Source organism: Rhinopithecus roxellana, chromosome 4, assembly GCF_007565055.1.
Source record: "Rhinopithecus roxellana isolate Shanxi Qingling chromosome 4, ASM756505v1, whole genome shotgun sequence".
In the NCBI taxonomy this organism is placed as follows: domain Eukaryota; kingdom Metazoa; phylum Chordata; class Mammalia; order Primates; family Cercopithecidae; genus Rhinopithecus; species Rhinopithecus roxellana.
Genome location: NC_044552.1, coordinates 23580549 through 23600706, shown reverse-complemented (window position 1 = coordinate 23600706; position 20158 = coordinate 23580549). Strand labels below are relative to the sequence as shown.

The 20158-nt window shown below is 44.3% G+C and overlaps 1 protein-coding gene and 1 long non-coding RNA gene across 9 annotated transcripts in view; one reads left to right on the top strand and one right to left on the bottom strand.

The window, feature by feature from the left end:
* Window positions 1–152: 152 nt before the first annotated feature.
* Window positions 153–18347, bottom strand: TRIM39 (tripartite motif containing 39). 8 transcript variants are annotated; one of them, XM_030928083.1, is made up of 9 exons: window positions 18068–18347; window positions 14912–15065; window positions 14192–14651; window positions 13731–13739; window positions 12857–12952; window positions 7915–8145; window positions 3938–3960; window positions 3245–3360; window positions 153–2168 (listed from the first exon to the last, which is right to left on the bottom strand). In XM_030928083.1, exons 3-9 carry the CDS (start codon window positions 14642–14644, stop codon window positions 1621–1623), a joined length of 1476 nt encoding a protein of 491 aa, XP_030783943.1. In that variant the 5' UTR covers window positions 14645–14651; window positions 14912–15065; window positions 18068–18347; the 3' UTR covers window positions 153–1620. The 8 variants fall into 8 exon arrangements, with proteins under 8 accessions (XP_030783943.1, XP_030783944.1, XP_030783942.1 ...); XM_030928084.1 differs by having other exon boundaries at window positions 14912–15045; XM_030928082.1 differs by lacking the exon at window positions 18068–18347 and adding an exon at window positions 17403–17807.
* Window positions 16612–20158, top strand: part of LOC115896796 — a 37028-nt gene continuing 33481 nt past the window's right edge. The window contains exon 1 of the long non-coding RNA XR_004056670.1: window positions 16612–17935. This is a non-coding gene — a long non-coding RNA (uncharacterized LOC115896796). The remainder of the gene's footprint in view (window positions 17936–20158) is intronic.

The following is a 20158-nucleotide window of genomic DNA, read 5'->3' as shown; positions in this document are numbered from 1 at the left end:
TGTCTCATAAATAAATAAAATGTAGATGCCCAGACCCACCCCAGACCTCGACTAATCACTAAGGGTGAGACCCAGGAACATACAATGTGAACACCCAGTGATTCTTACACATCAGTACAAGGCAGTCACCAAATTACCACACAACACAGAGATCACTTCAGTGGATCCTTTGTTCCATATTATTTTAACCAACCAAAGTATCTTGCCACAAAGAACCACAGTCAAGGCACAAAGGTAAGAGGAGGAGAGTCTGGACAAAGTCCTGTTGAGGTGGTAGGAGGAACTGAAATGCCCTCAGTAAACTGCAGATTCTTCTCTCAGTCATTTCTGTGAAGATTACCCGAACAGCAGATAATCCAAATTGGTTTAGTTTGGTTTGGCATGCATCACTTTTACCTTTTATGACAACATATGTACCCTATAAGTTGTTTATTTTGGCCTAACATGAAAATCATTTACATTCTCTGAAAAGGGAAATGGCAAAGGGTGAGGGATGGCAACAAACAAGCAAAAACCTGGCTTTTGTTAACACCAGTTCCAGGCCAGATGCACACAGGCCAAAGGAAGTTGCCTATCTGGCCCTTCCCTATATACCACCCTCTCCCACTGTCCTTAGGGTGAGAGAGACTCCACTACCTTTCTTCCTTTCTGGCTTGGACACCTTGGCCAGGTAACAAGGCTGACAATTTGGGGGTAGCTACTTAGTAACATTCTTTAAGGCCAGGGCTTTGGATACAAATACCCTTCTCTTTCCTCTAATACCTGACTCACCTTTCCAAGTTCCCTTGGGAACACCGTGAGAGGATAGATGTGTCTTGCAGGATCTCTTCCACCTTGCCCCTGGAGAGGAGCAAAGTGACTGACTTATTGGTATAAAGAGGCAGGCAATAAGCCAACTCTGCTGAAGGCTGAGGCAGGGACCTGGGTTCTCTGCTTTCCTTTCAACCTCTTCTTCTCCCCACATTCCTACCTCTGGTCAATCCTACCCATAATGGCAATCTTACCTTTAAAATAGAAGACCAAAGAAACCTCCCCCACTTCCTTAATCTCTAGGAATCTGTTCCTTTAGCCCACTTCCCTGACCTTCCTTCTAGCCTTGCTGATGTCCAATCTCTGCCCTCAGAAAAACTCCTCAACATCTCGACCCATGAGAGCATCTGTCATTCATCTTTCTTGAATTTAGAGGTACACAGACCCCTGTGATCTACCTCAAGAAGCAAGACTATCCTGGGTCAAAGAACCCCCTAAAAAGATGTACAGGGGTTTCTGTTTCCTCCTCTGGTTTGAGCAAGTCAGACCCTCACAGATTTTGTTTCTGGAAAAGCCTCTCCTTCCTTTCCAACCCGTCCTTGTGCAACAGAAAACCTGATGGACTCCAGGGTAGACAATCCTCTGGGAACCAGCTCCCTACCCTGACAGTTAGGAGTCACAGCTGTGCTGTCTCATCCAGCCCAGTCCTACCTCCCCCTCCACACAAAACCATCCTAGAAACCGAGGTGTTTCTCCATGATGATTCAGGACTGGAACCAGGTGGACACGAAGACGTTCCAGCAGGACACAGGAAGGAGGCCCGTAGCACTTGACCCTGCCTCACCCCAATTATTCCCACATCCCAACCTGTCACTCCCAATCAGTTGGGGGCCTGATGGTAAGTGGTGCAGCATTCTTCCGTCCAGCCCGGATGCCTGGGTAGAAGAGGGGCCAAAGTTTCTCAGTAAAAGTATCAGTGAAGGTATAGATATGAGAGCGGTCTGTGACATTGTAGAAAGACAGTGTGCCGGCCTCATAGTCTAGGAATATGCCTACCCGCTTGGGTTTCACTTTGATGTGCAAAGGGGTAAAAGGTGTGGTGGTGGCCGCATATTTGTCCCCATTCCATAGCCGCACCCGCCAGTAGCCAGTCTCAGGGAGTGGAGTCAACTCGCCCTTTCGGCTCACGGAGTCCCGGCATACACCCACTGCCCAGTGGGTCTTGTCGCCCACCTCCACCTCCCAGTAGTGTCGACCTGAGGTGAAACCCTCAGTAGCCAGGACGCAAGGATAGAAGGTGAAACGCCTTGGTGTGTCAGGGAGATCCCGGAGTCTTGTCTCCACGAACTTGACGCTCTTACGATCCTCCGACAGGACTAGGTTAGGATGAGCTGTCTCAGGGTCCAGGGTCACATCCGCTGGCGGGAGAAGCCAGAGTGGGGAGCTAGATGAGGATGGGAATAGCTAAATGCCCCTGCCTCACTCTTCCAGCCTGCCTTTACAGAGCCTGGTCCCTTAAAGGTCCCCAGAACAACACGGTTTGGTTAACTTTCTCAATCCATGGTGTCACCTAAGGGAGGGGAGAAAGCAATGGCTCACTTCTCACACTGACCCTAAAGTAAACAGATAATAATCTCTTGAGTCTGCAGTGGCTGGTAATGTAGGTTCCCGCCTGGTCCTCTCTTCATCTCCCTCTGACATTATCATTTATCTAACTACATAGAGAAGTACAAGGTGTAGTCTGAGAGGCAGAAAAAATGGAAAGTGTTAAGAAGGATGCAGAGCAAGACAGCATATGGTCTAGGGACAGGGTGACCATGTGTCATTGGCCTGGTTTATGACTATTTTTCCCCGCATATTCACATTAATATAATGACACTCCCTTTCAGTTTCTTTCTTTCCTTTTTTTTTTTTTTGAGATGGAGTCTCACTCTGTCCCCTAGTCTGGAGTGCAGTGGTGCGATCTCAGCTCACTGCAACCTCTGCTTCCGAGGTTCAAGCAGTTCTCCTGCCTTAGCCTCCAGAGGAGCTGGGATTACAGGCGCCCACTACCACATCTGGCTAATTTTTATATTTTTAGTAGAGATGGGGTTTCACCATGTTGGCCAGGCTGATCTCAAACTCCTGACCTCAAGTGATCCACCAGTCTTGGCCTCCCAAAGTGCTGGGATTACAGATGTGAGCCACTGTGCCCGGCCATTCAAGGTTATGCAAGTTTACATGGTAAATTATATAATCACTCCACCCGATCTTTGGCAAATTATTTAACCTTTCTGGGCCTTGAAAAAGTATGCACCTAAGAGTAGGTAACACTTAAGGCTTCCTCTCACTCCAAGTTCTGTGACTTAGGGTGAGACTAAAAGCCAGATAAAGGGGTAAGTGGGTGGGAGTAAGAAAAGTGAGAGATGGGATAACTGAAACCCATATAAGGCAGGACCTAAAAGCTTTCTTCTCTCTAGTGGTTCCTTCTAGTTTCCTTTTGGGAACAACTCACCAATTAGCTGTTTAAGGATTTTCCTTAGGGCAAAGTACTGTCGGGGGAAATTGCTGAAGTTCTTTTCCAGCTCTATGGATACTGAAGTCACCTCCATGGTTTTCACCTTCTCACATCTAGGAGGGATAGGGAGATAGGGGAAGAAAGGGCAGGGTTAGGGAGAAGCTCCAGCCAAGTGACTATTCAGATGTTAACATCTTTAGAGAGAAATGAAAATTCTCCATCTTTCCACTTTCTTCCTCCTCCCTGAAGAGCTCACCTGTTGCTTTCTTTTACTAATCCAAGGAGAGCCTTATGATCCCGTGGACAGATCCTCATTTTGAGAGTGAGTCTCTGAACTTTCTAGGAATATTCCTATATTTCATGCAAATGGATGATTGCCCTCCCTGTTCTCCCAACCCCTTCCTCCTTCCATCTTGTTTGGACATAATTCCACCCACTGGCACAAGTAGAATCTGGTTCTGCCTTATCATTCTCCTTCTCAAGAAGTCCTGATGTTCAAAGGGGAAAAGGTATTATTATTCCCAATAATTTGTTCTCTACCTGGCATCATGGGCACAATGAACATTCTCCCATACCCTGCTCAGACACTACATGACTTTCCCAACCTTACCCCCAACCCAAACTCCTGACTGTACCCCTCCTCTCTAAGCCAAGACCTAACTCACTCAAAGAGATACAACAATCACTTACTTTTCCAGGGTACTTTTGACATCCTAGAAGGAAGGAGAAAAGAAAGCAGTATTGGTACTGGTATTCAGTGGTCCTGAAGGCAAAAGGTTTCCCCTCCTCCCAAAAGTTCCACAGCTATAAAATAGGCATAGGATAAACTGAGGGTCACGCAGTGCAAGAAGAGTTCCAGGGGGACCTGAGTGCACTTCTCCCAACCTAATCCCTACTTTCAACTTTCGGTCATCATGAAGCTTGGTCATTTATATCACTTCCAAATGATTTCTTTTATGCTTGTCTTTGCTCCTCAAGGATGCTGGGAGCTCCCTACAGGGGACAGGGATTGTGTCAGTTCTTTACTCTGGTCCCCCAAGTACCAACCACGTATCTCAGTCTCCTTGAGGATCAGTATAGAGTTCCAGACCGGTGGCATAGGAACAAATCACACATTCCTGTTACGGTTTGGTATCCCCTGTCTGGCATTAGTTAATAAACATTAATAACTGGCCAGGCACAGTAGCTCACGCCTGCAATCCGAGCACTTTGGGAGGCCAAGGCGGGTGGATCACTTGAGATCAGGAGTTCAAGACCAGCCTGGCCAACATGGTGAAACCCTGTCTCTACTAAAAATACAAAATTAGCCAGGTGTGGGGGTGTACGCCTGTAATCCCAGTTACTCGGGAGGCTGAGGCAGGAGAATTGCTTGAACCCAGGAGGCAAAGGTTGCAGTGAGCCAAGATCGCACCACTGCACTCCAGCCTGAGCAACAGAGCAAGACTCCATCTCAAAAAAAAAAAAAAAAAAAAAGGAAGAATAAACACATTAATAACTGTGTGCTAATACTGATTTGTGAATATTTGGGATCCAGAAGACAAAGAAGACAAATCTCTGTCCCACAAGGATTTCCCAGTTTAATGTAGAAGGCAGAACACACATACACGAAAGGACACAGGAACAAACACCAAGCAATACGTAACATAAAAATAAATGTACAATGAAGCCTCACTGATTCAAATGCTGGTAATCTAATCTGTAAGATAAAAAATATGTTCCCTACAGTTTTGCTAACACCATTCATTTACTGAAGAGAATAAAGTATTTCAAACATTTTAGAGGTATTATTGATATATACATAACAAAAGCAATATATTATTTAAACAATTTCAGGCATACCTCATTTTATTGCACTTCATTTTATTGTGTTTTGTTGACACTGAGTGTTTTTCAGCTAGATGGTTTGTGGCAACTTGTGTTGAGCAAGTCTACTGGCACCATGTTTTCCAACAGCATGTGCTCACTGCGTGTCTCTGTGTCACATTTTGGTAATTCCCACAATATTTCACACTTTTTCATTATTATATCTAGTATGATCTGTGATCAGTGATCTTTGATGTTACTACTGTAATCGTTTTGGGGCACTGTGGACTGCATCCATATAAGACAAACAACTTAATCCATAAATATGATATTTTATGTGTTCGAACTGATCCACTACCAGCCATTCCATCTTTCTCCATCTCCTCTGGCCTCCCTATTCCCTGAGACACACACAACAATATTAAAATTGTATCAATTAATAATCCTGCAATGGCCTCTAAGTGTTCAAGTGAAAGAAGAGTCCCATGTCTCTCACTTTAAATCAAAACCTAGAAATGTTTAAGCTTAGTGAGAAAGGCACATTGGAAGCCAAGATGGGCTAAAAGCTAGGCCTATCGTGCCAAACAGCAAGCCAGGCTGTGAATGCTAACGAAACGTTACTGAAGAAAATTAAAAGTGCTACTCCAGTGAACACATGAATGGTAAGAAAGTGAAACAGCTTTATTGCTGAGATGGAGAACATTTTAGTGATCTGGATATAAGATCACATGATTCTCTTAAGCCAAAGCCCAATCCACAGCAAGGCTCTAACTCTCTTCAGTTCTATGAAAGCTGAGAGAGGTAAGGAAGCTGCAGAAGAAAAGTTTAAAGTTAGGTAGGCTGGTTTAAGAAAAGAAGCCATCTCTGTAACAAAAATGTGCAAGGAGAAGCAGCAAGTGCTGATGCAGAAGCTGCAGCAAGTTATCCAGAAGATCTGGCCAAGATTATTGATGAAGGTGGCTACACTAAACAACACATTTTCAATGTAAACAAAACAGCCTTCTATTCGAGAAGGTGCTATCCAGGGCTTTCACAGTTAGAGAGAAGTCAATGCCTGGCTTCAAAGCTTCAAAGGACAGGATGACTCTCTTATTAGAAGCAAGGGCAGCTGGTGAGTTTAAGTTGAAACCAATGCTCACTTATCATTTCAAAAATCCTAAGACTCTTAAGAATTATGCTAAATCTACTTTCCCTGTGCTCTAGAAATGGAACAACAAAGCCTACATGACAGCACACCTGTTTACAGCATGGTATACTGAATGTTTTAAATTTAAAAAAATTACTTTCTGTAGAGATGGGGTCCTGCTATATTGCCCAGACTGGTCTCAAATTCCTGGCCTTAAGCAATCCTCCTGGCTCAACCTCCCAGAGTGCTGGGATTACAGATGTGAGCCACCGTGCCTAGCCTTTACTGAAATTTTTTTTGGGGGGATGGAGTTTCACTCTTGTCACCCAGGCGGGAGTGCAATGGCATGATCTCAGCTCCCTGCAACCTCTGCCTCTCGGGTTCAACTGATTCTCCTGCCTCAGTCTCCCAAGTAGCTGGGTTTACAGGCGCCCGCCACCATGCCCAACTAATTTTTGTATTTTTAGTAGAGATGGGGTTTCACCATGTTGGCCAGGCTGGTCTCAAACTCCTGACCTTGGGCGATCCACCTGCCTTGGTCTCCCAAGTGCTAGGATTACAGGGATAAGCCACCGTGCTCAACCCTTTACTGAAAATTTTAAGTTGAGACCTACTGCTCAGAAAAAAGATTCCTTTCAAAATATTACTGCTCATTGACAAGGCACTTGATCACCCAAAAGTTCTGACAGAGATGAAAAATGAGACTCATGTTGTTTTCATGTCTGCTCATAGAACATCCAATCGGCAGCCCATGCATCAAGAAGTAATTTTGACTTTCAAGTCTTGCTTAATAAATATATTTCATAAAGCTACTATAAATAGTGATTTTTCTGATAGAACTGGGCAAAGTAAATTGAAGGCTTTCTGGTAAGGATTCACCATTCTAGATGCCATTAAGAACATTCGTGATTTGTGAAAGGAGGCCAAAATATCAATATTAACAGGCATTTAGAAGAAGTCTATTCCAACCCTCATGGATGACTTTTAGGGGTTCAAGACTTCAGTGGTGTAAGTAACTGCAAATGTGGGTTTTTCAAAGATTTTCAAAGAAGTTCTACTGTGAGTAAAATGCTATTAAACAGCATCACATGCTCAGAGATATCTTTCATAAAAGGAAGAGTCGAAAGTAAACTTCATTGTTGTCTTATTTTAAGAAATTATCACAGTCACCCCAATCTTCAGCAACCACCACCTTGATCAGTCAATATTGATACAAGACCCTCCACCAGCAAAAAGATTATTATTCCACTAGGAAACCCAACAAATTAATGTGACTTGCTTTATCAAGATACTCACTTTATTGAAGTGGTCTGGAACTGAACCCACAATATCTCTGAGGCATGCCTGTATCCTTTAAACTATGTTTCTGTTCTTTTTCAGCAGTACATAAATCAAATTTCAGGACTTGAAAGTAATGGTAACTGCATTTACAAAATTTTTAATGCATAGTTTTTCACTAACTCAGGCTAGACTTCCCTCGTTTCAAAAGAATGAATCTTTTCTTTGGAACAGATTAAGCACATAATTGCTGACGAGATAAGAACACGAAAATGATTAGAAGGGGATGGAAGAAATCAGATCAGCTTTTCTGTAGCAAAGACCCTTTGAGTACACCTGGCAGAAAGAACTGGATTTAGGGAAGCAGAGCAGAAGAATGAGTATCTCAGGCTGACAAAACAGCCTATGCAAAGCTACACTGCGCTCGGCCTGAGGGGCTATGCAGGGGCAAAGGTCGAACCTTAAGCATCTCGAAGCCCGACTGTAAGCACTTGCCCTCCACCTCCGCAGCCAAGTGGGCCAGGTCACGGCGTTTGTCCCCAAGGTGGGCAGCATTTTCTCGGAGTCGCTGCAGAATGTCCTGTTCCTCTTCTTCTAGTCGTGAAAGCAACACCTGCTGCTCTTCATCCAGCCGCCTATGAAGCTCTTCAAACTCCCTTAAGATCTGCTGTCGGCGACTTTCCACTAGTCTCTGAGAAGAGGGAAGATGTTATATCAGCAGGGTCAGTGTGGTATAAGGAAGCCTTTCTCTCACCCACCATATGTATGAATTAACACAGACTTCCAGTTTCATTGAAAATGGTTTAACAAAGGCTGGGTGTGGTGATGCATGCCTGTAATTCTAGGCTAAGGGAGGTGGATTGCTTGGAATCAGGAGTTTGAGACCAGCCTAGGCAACATGGTGAAACCCCAACTCTACAAAAAATATAAAAATTAGCTGAGTGTGGTGGTGCATGCCTGTAGTCCCAGCTACTAGAGAGGCTGAGGCGTGATGATGGCTTGGGCAAAGAAGGTAGAGGTTGGAGTAAGCTGAAATTGTTGCACCATTGTACTCCAGCCTGGGCAACAGATAGAGATGAAAGACAGACAGAAAGACAGGAAAGACAAGAAAGACAAAGACAAGAAACACAAGAGAGACAAGACAGAAAGACAGAAAGAAAGAACAGAAAGACAGAAAGAAAGAAAGAAAAAAAAGAAAGAAAGAAAATGAGAGAAAATGGTTTAATAAGACACGGAAGACAAGAAAGAAAGACAAGAAAGACAAGAACGACAAGACAGAAAGAAAGACAGGAAGACAGACAGAAAGAAAGGAAGAAAGAAAATGAGAGAAAATGGTTTAACAGAACACTCATGTTTTAATCCACTGGAATTTCCTTCTGTAAAGAATGGCTCCATCACTATCACTCCCCCTGATGATTTGGTAGTGAAGACCACTGGGGATATATATATATATATATATATATATATTTTTTTTTTTTAATTTAAGATAAAGAACTCAATAATATGATGACATGCACTATTACAGATATCAGAGATATCTGTGTTATTATCAACTGTAAAGTTCTAGTTAACTCAATTGGTCGAGAAAAGGAAAGTACAGGCTGAGCATGGTGGTTCATGCCTGTAAACTTAGTGCCTAGGAGGCCCAGGTGAGGGGATCACTTGAGGCCAAGAGTCCAAGACTAACCTAGAAAACATAGTGAGACCTTGTTTCAACTAAAATGAAAAAAAAAATGAGTCGGGCATGGCAATGCACATCTGTAGTCCTAGCTACTCAAAAAGCTGAGACAAGAGGATGGATGGCTTGAACCCTGGAGTTTGAGTTAGTGTGCTGTGATTACTACTGCACTCCAGCCTGGGTGAGTGTGATTCTGTCTCAAAACAAACATGAAAAACAACAAAACGAAAAGGAAAGTACAAATACTAAAAAGTTAAAAATAAGATTGTCATCTTTTGCATATTGCAACACATCCACCAGATAAAACCCAGAGAACTGGGAAAATATAAGAATCAGTAAGAATTCTATGGGTTATTATAAAATATACATATGTAGATTTCAGGGCTGAACTTGTTAAATTGTTTCAAGTCACTTCAGAGAATTGGCAATTCCTACCCCAGGAACAGGTTACAGAAGTTTATTAGTAATTTAGTTTCTTGAAATTTGAAACATGCTTTCTTTAAGCCAGCACATAGACTTGAGCCTTTAACATTCCTGAAATTTGGTAATATAGGATTCAAACACCAGCCATAACACTTTCTGAGAATTATCAGTACATTCTCTCTTCTGCATCTACACTACAACAAATAGTGATCTCCCTAAAGAAAGAATTCCCCAAGCATCATGTGACTAATGGTGAAGCAAAGTGAGAAGCAGAGACTGGGACTCTAGAAGGAAGTGGATAGGGAACGAAAGGCAGGCCTGCGGGTGAAGAGAGAGTGGGGATGCAAAGCCAGGATGGGCCTGACAAGCGTGGCATTTGTGGATTCAAGCTAGTTTCTGGCAGAAGCTGACTAGCTCTTCTAGTTTAGGGCCACTTGCTGCTTCACTTTCCACCACTGCCTTCTCAGTGCACATCTGAATAAAACATATTCTCACATTTGCCCTCAATAAAACACAGCCTTTGTGTGTGTGTGTATGTGTGTGCATTCATGTGTGTTTGTTTAGGTAGGGGTGCAAATTTAACATTCATGACTGTGATAAATAAATAGGAAGCAAAAAGGCTCTTCCTCTTATAAACCAGTAATCTCTTCTCTTTTTTTCACTCTATATTTTAGGGCAGTGGTTCTTAATGAAGGTGTTATCACCCTCTGAGGATATTCTGGAAATGGGCACATCTTCTTGTTTTCCATAGTTGGGGGAGTCCCTGACAATGACGCTAGCACTCCTCCAATGACAATCCGGCATAGTGAACTGACCTGCAACATTTTCTAATGTTCTGCTGGATATTCAAAAACATAGGCCTGGGCTTGAATGCCATTTTACATAGTATAAACACAGAGTAATTCTTACATGGTTTTACCATACATAAATTTTTCAGCAATAGCTGAATAAAACACAAGATTATACTCTGTTATACTTAGAACTTTACCAAAAGTTATTATTATGAAAAATCATATCACCAAGAGCTAAGCTATTTAGTGTTTCAATCACATTGGCACACATCCATCTCAGTCTGAATTTGTATTTATTGTGTTGCTGATAATGACACATATAGGTGCAAGCATATAATCAGCTACACTGTAGTGTAGTCATGCCCAAATATTACATACCACATTTTATCATCAATTATGTTTCATTATATTTGGACATGATAGACTCTTTAAAATTTAAAATTATGCACATAGGTTATTTTACCTGCAATTTTCAGTTCAGCATAATTACAAATTATTTTTAAAAGGGGCATTGAGTCTGATGAGGGAGAAGGAGGGAGAATTCAAATGGTCACAAGAGGAATGTTGGTGGTAGTTTTGGAGACCACTGACATGACAATTTACAATTTAAAAAAAACATGACATTTCTGTTTAAGCATTTAGAAGGTTTTAAAAAAGTATATTTCCATCTCTATTCTTTACCTTCAAGAAGGTGACCAACATGAAGAAGAAAGCTAACGACTAGCAATAAGCACCATTTTCATATTTTTAGATTTCTCAGAAGGCCTCTAAAAGAACAAAAAACTAAAAGTTCACATTTGTAACCAAAATTGGTTCAAATTTTAAAAATTTCAAATGCTTACTTTGCTGAAATGTATAAGGCACTAAGGTAATAATACTTGCTTTCTGATGAAATGTCATTCATTTAAAAATTCATGTTTCTATGAATCAAAACTTGTATTTAGCTTCTGGTGATCCCTATGTCAACTCTTAAAAACTCATCACTTCTTTGGGAAACCTTTAAGGAGGCCAAATTTCTATGTTGTCTTCTTATGAACTTGCACCTGTGCATTTTGTGCCATTACTAATTTTCTCCACTTAACTTTAAGCTCAAGGAGGACAGGAACTGTGTTTTGGCTCATCATTGTTCCCCAGTGTCAAATACAGGGTTGGCCTAAACCAGGAGCTTAACAAATATTTACTGATTCACCAAGAACTAGCATTCCTGGTTTTGCCACTTACTGGCTTCATGATCTTGGACTAGTCACTTACTCAAGGTCCATTTCCTTCTGTGTAAGCTGAAGGTAACAATACCTACCTTAAAGAATATCTAAGTTTACCCCTACATCTTACTAAAGATGGCCTCAGGATTTCCTTCTGTCTCTTTCTCGTAGCTTTTCTATGTCTCACCTATCCCAATTTGGCCTGAACTCCAAGACCCTAACAACCCTATAAATCTGGAATGTCATGGATACCTAATGAATTAATGCATAGGACTCAATTCTAGTTATTTTTGCTACAAATGATAATTGTTCACTGTTCAACAGAAGAAAGACAAGACACCAAAATACCATGCTAAAAATAAGGCAATGCTATAAAAGAGGTGCAAAATTGTATGAAAATTAAGAACGCTAATTTCTGAAGGGTCAGGAAAGGCTGCATAGGAAGTGGCTTTCATCCCGTCTGAGAGATGAATAAGATCCTTTGGTGGAGAATGGGGAGGGGAAGAACATTCTAGGACCAACATCATCTAGCATACTTAAGCTTACTTGAGTTTTAAGAATGTGGTCCTAATGTCATTGGATAGTTCTTCTGAGACTCTTGGTCAGCTCCTTTTCCCTTTCTCCCCAGTGAATCTTCCACATTCTCCTCTCTTCAAGTCCTCTAAGAAACTCCCATCCCTGCCTTCTCAGCAGAAAGCCTCCTTTGCTGCTTTAACAAAAAAAGGAGACCAAGAGGCACGAACTCTCTCAGCTCACCAGATGTAAGATATTCTGTCTGTTCATCTCGTAAATCCCTCTTAATGCTTAATTCATGACAAGTAATTTAAGTACAATGTTTAATGACAATCAAGCCAAATAAAATACCATCATTTTTGAGAGAACTACATTGTTCTTTCTTTCTTTCTTTTTTGAGACAGAGTCTTGCTCTGTTGCCCAGGCTGGAGTGCAATGGTACGATCTTGGCTCACTGCAACCTCCACCTCCCAGGTTCAAGCAATTCTCTTGCCTCAGCTGCCCAAGTAGCTGGGAACTGTATACAGGTACGTGCCACCACGCCCGGCTAATTTTTTGTTTTTAGTAAAGACAGGGTTTCACCATGTTGCCCAGGGTGGTTTCAAACTCCTGAGCTCAAGCAATCTGCCCACCTTGGCTTCCAGAATTGCTGGGATTACAGGTGTGAGCCAGCATGCCCGGCCGAGAACTGCATTTTTCTAATGAACTGGAACTGGTGGATTAAATAGTGTATAGTTAATACCCTCATAGACAAATACCCTTTGGAGCAGCCTACATGGGATTGCCTGCCTTTACCTTGAGCTCACCAGGCTTCTTTTCCTCAGAGGACTTGCAGCGAGTGATCTCCTGCAGCTTCTGTTCCAGGGGCTCCAGACACTTCTGCAGTTTTTCCTGAGGGGTAGGGAAGAAGTGGGAGAGGTGACATTTGGGGTTGACTGGTACATTTCTCATTCAGAGACAAAACCATTTGTTTTAAACCATTTTTTTTTTCCTAGCCATCTTTCCTAGCCTCTTGATCTGACTTCCTTGCCTGTCATTTGGGATGTCAATTTCCTACAGTCCCTCCTCCTGCTACCAGCCTGTCCACATCACCTTCTCTGCTCACCCAACTGCCCTCTTACTGAATCTGAGACAGCTGTCACCAACTCTATGTCCTTTCTCAACTCTTTCCACTTTCTTACTGAGACAACTGCCTGTTACCATCAAAGCAACCTTCTGTAACCTAGTATTTTTCTTTAAACCTGTCCTGTATATGATAAAATGTTAACACATTAATCTCTGTTCCCTTTATTCAAACATTTTCCTTTGTCTCAGCAGTAAGTTAAATGATATGCCATGTTTTTTTTTCTTTTTTTTTTTGAGACGGAGTCTCGCTTTGTGACCCAGGCTGGAGTGCAGTGGCCGGATCTCAGCTCACTGCAAGCTCCGCCTCCCGGGTTTACACCATTCTCCTGCCTCAGCCTCCCGAGTAGCTGGGACTATAGGCACCCGCCACCTCGACCGGCTAGTTTTTTCTATTTTTTTTTTTTTAGTAGAGACGGGGTTTCACCGTTTTAGCCAGGATGGTCTCGATCTCCTGACCTCGTGATCCGCCCGTCTTAGCTTCCCAAAGTGCTGGGATTACAGGCTTGAGCCACCGCGCCCGGCAATATGCCATGTTAACCATTACCTGGAGAAGCTGCAAACAACAGAATGGTTCACCTTAGTCTGGCAGGTATCAAGTCTCAAGCGATAATACCTATGCCCAATAACCAATGTGAAAACAAGGAGCATTCTGAGCAGCAGGCAGAATGAAGAAATGAGACTTTTCAGTCCCTCCTAAGTTTAATCTTTTCCATGTGGTTTCATTCATTTATGAAAAATGATACCTTCCAAGACCACACATACCAATATTCACCCATAAGACTCATATGTATTGCAAAAGTCAGACAGAAATTTTAGGACACTTCTCACCATCGTTCTTTTTCAGGTTAGAGGACAACTGATCACACATACTGTGTGCCCCTGCATATGCAGCTCTGAGAACACAAAGTGAGCAGTAGGAGCTTAAGATCTCTACCTAGGGAGTATCTCATCCTCTGCCACTCCTCCTTTTTTACCCACACTGACATCATGTGTCTGCTTCCCCACCTTGTACTCCTGTGTAGCGTCATCCAGTGGCACAACGGTGTGGGCCCGGTGGGTGTGGGAAATTGCACAGATTAAGCATACAGCCTCCTGGTCCTCATAACAGAAAAGGCTGAGGGCCTCATGGTGTTGGGGGCAGAGGCTCTCATCCCGGATCTTCCGCTTGACGGCCTGGAGCTGCTTGGCAATTTCCACCATACTGCCTAGTTGCCGATTAGGTCGGAGACTGCGGTAGCGGGATGTCTTTCGACAGACAGGACAAGGGAAGTCCCTCTCTAGGTCTTCCCACCAGCGGGTGATGCAAGCTTTGCAGAAGTTGTGCCCACACTCAATGATGACAGGTTCCTTCAGATACTCCAGGCACACAGAGCAGCTTGCCTCCACCTGTAAGTTCTCCAAAGCCGCAGCTGTAGAGGCTGCAGAGGCCCCAGCCTCTAACAGACTTGTCTCTGCCATAATTTAACTTGGGAGTGGGGAAGAGGACAGAGAAAATAAAAATATTAATCGGAGGTTTTTTTTTTTTTTGCATCCCTGGCCCAACATTTATCCCTATGTTAAGTCCTAACTCCAGATTTGCCCCATCTTGTTATTCTCCATCTTCTCTTCCAATCAATTCAACCTCTTTGTTTCTCCATTTCCAAAACTTGTGACTCCCAGCCATCAACCCTTTTTCTCGTTAGTAAACTGACACACAACCCCCAATTTATCTATCTTGTCTCTTACCTCTGCTTTCTCTTGTTAGAAAGAGAAGCTTCCTTCAACTCTAGCTCAGCATACTTCTCCTGATTCAGGTTCATTCCACTTGTATCTTAGAACCAATAGTTCCAGACCACTGTATCCTCATTTGACATACGTTTCTAATAGATAAGAAAGGAATCTGAGAAGTAAAAAATGTCATAAAATTATTAACATTTCTTAAATTAAGCATATTTTAAAGTTTAATGTTATAAGGGCTTTATGATGAATCCACTGGAGTCTAAGCTTGATTCTCTGACACTGTTCTCTCATTCTTCTAAATCACAATATCCAATCTTTTGGCTTCCCTGGGCCCATTGGAAAAAAAAGTATCTTGGGCCAGACATAAAATACATTGACACTAATGACAGCTGATAAGCTAAAAAAAAAAAAAAAAGTCCATGCATAACTTTTGTTCTATCAGCCACCACAGAAGGTCCATGCATAATTTTTTTTTTTTTTTTTGAGGCGGAGTCTCGCTCTGTCGCCCGGTCTGGAGTGCAGTGGCCAGATCTCAGCTCACTGCAAGCTCTGCCTCCCGGGTTTACGCCATTCTCCTGCCTCAGCCTCCCGAGTAGCTGGGACTACAGGTGCCCACCACCTCCCCCGGCTAGTTTTTGTATTTTTTTTTTAGTAGAGACGGGGTTTCACCGTGTTAGCCAGGATGGTCTCGATCTCCTGACCTCGTGATCCGCCCGTCTCGGCCTCCCAAAGTGCTGGGATTACAGACTTGAGCCACCGCGCCCGGCCCCATGCATAATTTTTATCAGCCACCACAGATAAGTAAAAAGAGTCCTCCCATTCAAAAGGTTAGATACCAGTGTTCTAAAGGCTAACAACTGGAATGAATGAGGCAAAGGCAACCTTCTCTCTTCAGGAAAATCTGAAATTATTCTTCCTTTTATCCATCAGACTAGCCTAAAGGAAGTCTGCTCTCTTCTTGGAATGACATATTTCATGCAACATTCCATTTCTATTGTGTTCATTTGGACACTCAGAACTGCTGAAAACTGATAAATTATGGCAACTATATTAAATAGTACATTACTGAGCTCAGGCCGCTTCAGGCCAACAACTTCTTGAAAAGAGAGCAACAAGTCTATTTATAGTGACTGGAATCTTTCAAGTATAGCTATTGATAACTAACAACCTGGGCATACTGTGTCTCCAACTAATAGGTTCTGGAGTGGTTGGGAATTAAGAGACAGAAAAGAGGCAATGAGATCTCCCTCAAGTGCAGCCTCAGAAGAATTGGAAATGCATAGATTTATAAAACACAATGCTGGTCCCCCACTCCATCCTTAAAACGTCGATACTTTTAGCCATGGGTAAGTTGATGTATCTATCCCCATAACCCTTTCTCCTCCCGACCCCCATCCTTCTCCAGGGACCTACTGGAAGGAAGGAAATTTGGTAGATCTATGTGCTGCGAGATAAGTGGCCATGTAATGAGATAGGTTAACAACAATTGTTCCTGTATATATTGTTGGCACACACAAATGTGTTTGACATGGAGTAGGAGCTGATAACTTCTTTGGACTTGAATTTCTTCTGTCAGCAATAGGAGAGAAGTTCAGTCAGATGATTTCTCTCTACCTGTGGGAATCCAACTTTGACTTGTGGTGACCCTACCCCTTCCTCAGTCTTTTACAAATTAGGTGGCTTCCTCACCTGAGATGAGTAGAACTGTATGCACAGTAAGGCACCAGGACAGATCTAGACTGGCAAAGAAGTGGTGAAAGAAATGGGGAAAGGGTTAGGGAAGAATGGAGAGGACTCTAAACTACAGTCATAGTGAGACCTTGAGTGCCTCTGGGTTAGTCCTTCGTCTCCCTCTACTCCTTGTGTCTCAGCTGAAGGGCAAACTTCAGGGACGATCTCACTGTGTTTCAACCACTGTTCAGGGTCCCACCTTGCGACCCTCTCCTGAGAGGTTGTCCACAACTCTGTCCCACCCCCGTCTCCATCTTCTTCCGCCAGATCTGGGGCAGGGGGATTGCAGAGGGGAAAGAGGAAACATAGTGGCTGGCAGGATAGGGAGGGATGCGTGTCCAGGTGAGGAAGAGGTGTGACGTGAAGGTGGGATGCCCGCCACTATGACGCAGCCGAGACCCACGGTGACTGCGTCAGAGCTTCACCCGGGGAGGTGAGCAGCAGCGGGACGGGGGAACGGCGGGGTAGCCAAGCAACGCCGGACGCGCTGACGTCGCCGGGGCGGCAAAACGTCCGCCCGGGCCCGAGGCGGGCGGAGGCAGCTGTGGTTACGTGCGGGGGGCCGGTGACGCAGTCGCGGGGCGCTGGGACGCGGCTTGCGGAGCCGGCCGGCGGGGGCAGGCCCCAGGCTCGGGCGCGGCGGCGGGACAGCACCTACCTTCCCGGCTTCGGGTCCGGGAGTGCGGGGCGCGGAGCCGCCGGAGCGCTGCCTCCCTCCTTCCTCCTCCCCTCGCCCCCGCCCCGCGGCGCGACACACAATACTCGCCGGAAGCGGAAGCCGCGCCGAGGCTCGTGTCAGTTGAAGCTGGGGTGTCGGCGGGCGGCAGCGGCCGGGTCTAGCGGTGACTGCGGGAGGAGGAGGAGGAGGGCTGGCGATGAAAACCAGCAGGAGGAATCAAGGACAAGAAGGGACCCAGAGGGGCAGGTGGCTGATATGCTGGCGTCCAGGTGACCCGAGGAATCCTCTGGAGATAGAGGCCTGCGCATGCGCGTGCTCGAGCGCTGAAGCCCATGGCCCGCAGGGCGCTGGACGGGCGCCCCGGCCGGCGAGGCTGTCCCGTCCAGACTCCAGGCCCCGGCTCTGGCCAGGCGCCGCCGCTCCCCGGTGCAGCTGAAAGTCGACGAAGAGGGCGGGGCGAGGGCGGCTTGTGGACTTCCACACTTTTCCTCTCTTCGGGCCAGTCCGGGGAGAGGGTGGCTAGCTGTGGCGGCGGCCAATTACGTGGCGGACCTGCGGGGCTCAGCTGGCACGTCACTTCCGACTAGTGGAGTTTTAGACTTTTAACATTCAAGGATTAGGTAAGTTCTCCCCCCGGTAGACTTCAAATACTCTTTGTCCTGCCCCTGCTTGGCGAAGTTTACCGAAATTATCTACCTACCCCGCTGGAGTGGGAGTCGGGAGAGAGCTGGAACCGCGACTCTGCTGCTCACCTTTGTGTCCTTAGCTCCTTCGCATGGGGTCCGACCGCAATACGTGCGCTGGATAAACGCTTGTTAACTGGATGAGAGCCCAGGCCTGTTCTTTCCACTCTGGGGCTGTGGCTTGAGTTTCTCCGCAGGAGCAGATAGATAGTGTTTGTGTAGGGACTGCGGACTTTTGCATTACAGCCTCCCTGCTTTGCTCGCTTGCTGCTGGAAGCTGGCAGGTCTTGTGATTTTGGAGGAAGTGGGTGAGGTGATGAGGCAGGGAAGAGTATGCTGGGAGAGGTGTCAGGGGCCCGGGAAGAGGTGATGGGGCTGGGGAGGGGTTAGTAGTGGGTAGAGGTGTGAAGAGGCTGAGGAGGAGGGGTTAGTGCTAGGAGGGGTGTGATACAGCTGGTAGAAAAGATAGCTTGCTCCGCGTCCCCGCCCCCAGCACTAGTCCTGGAGAACATTGATTAAAAGAGATGAGCAAATTTTCATGTACTCTCTTTGGTGAGAAAGTGCCCTAATTTCTGGTGTAAGTTGTGCTGCTGTTTACAAACACCCTGCATTATTTAACCTCTCATCTTGGGAGCCAGAAACTATTTACTTGTAGAAAATATCCAGTATCTAAGGTATAAAGATTTGGGATCACACATGCTAATTACAGTTGTCTACCTCTACTATTCCTTTTTTGTGCCAACAATTGAAGAAGATTAAATTTGAGAAAATTACATTTGGTACCTTTTTTCACATTGCTATGTAGCCGTTAGGGATTTTAGCAGCAGCACTTGTTCTAATTCACAAGATGCCTCACTTGTAAGGGTAGTTTGAAAGCCACTAACTGGGCAGTGAGCCTCCTTAGCCTTGGCTTCGGAGGGAGAGTGAGATTTGGTTTTGATTTGTTAATTTGTGGCGCATAAGATGTTGATAACCCTCCTTTCTGGCGTTCGGTTTGTAAATAACCAGGAGGATTGTGATTAAGGAAATTAACAAGAGGAGGTCCAATTCTAAGGATTATGAAGAATGAGCTTGCCTAGAGACTGATATTAAGGGGATTTTACGCTGAATATAGAAGGAAAAAATGGAGACTGCCTAGGTAAAACTATAAAATTATGAAGCGCAAGTAGTATGACATATAACAGGGCTAGGCAAATCTTTGCTGTAGAGAGCCAGAGGGGACATCTTTTTGGCTTTGTGGTCCATACTGAACTTTCTTCTTGCAGTATGAAAACATCATTAGACAATACTAAATGAAGGCTGGGCGCGGTGGCTCACGCCTGTAATCCTAGCACTTTGGGAGGCCGAGGCGGGTGGATCACCTGAGGTCAGGAGTTTGAGACCAGCCTGGCCAACATGGCGAAACGCTGTCTCTACTAAAAATAGCAAAAATCAGCCGGGCGTGTAGCGCGCACCTGTAATCCCAGCTGCTTGGGAGGCTGAGGCGCGAGAATCGCTTGAACGCAGGAGGCAGAGGTTGCAGTGAGCCGAGATCGCGCCACCGCCCTCCAGCCTGGGCAGCAGCCATACTCTCTGTCTCCAGAAACAAAAGCCAAGTGAGCATAGCTGTGTTCCAGTAAAACTTTATTATGGATGCTAAAATTTGAATTTAATAACGTTTTCAAATGTCATGAAATACTCCCCTTGGATTCTGGCCCTCCCTCCACCAATCATTTAAAAATGTAAAAACCGTTCTTAGGTTTTGACTTATACCAACACAGGTAGTAGACCGTAGTTTGCCGACTCCTGACAGGATAATAATGAAATATCCAGTATTTTTCAAGCGATAGTAATTGGGAAAGTGAAAACAAGCTATAATCTCTTAATTTCACCTGTCTATTTACTACAGTAATAAAGGGGATCTGAGTTCTTACCACAAATTTGTTATGGCCTTTCAAAGTTGCCAAGATTTATGAATGTGCTTACATTCTCTAAACAAGAAAGTCTATATTCCTTGTTTAAAAAGGATTACAGTTCAAGAAAAGTGGAATAACACCGAATTTTGATGTTGATTTATGCCAAAGGATTTTCAACACAGGAATATGCAAAAATGAATGATAATAATGGGATGTAATTAAACAAATTTTAAATATACATTTTTAATATTGTTTTTATATCAAG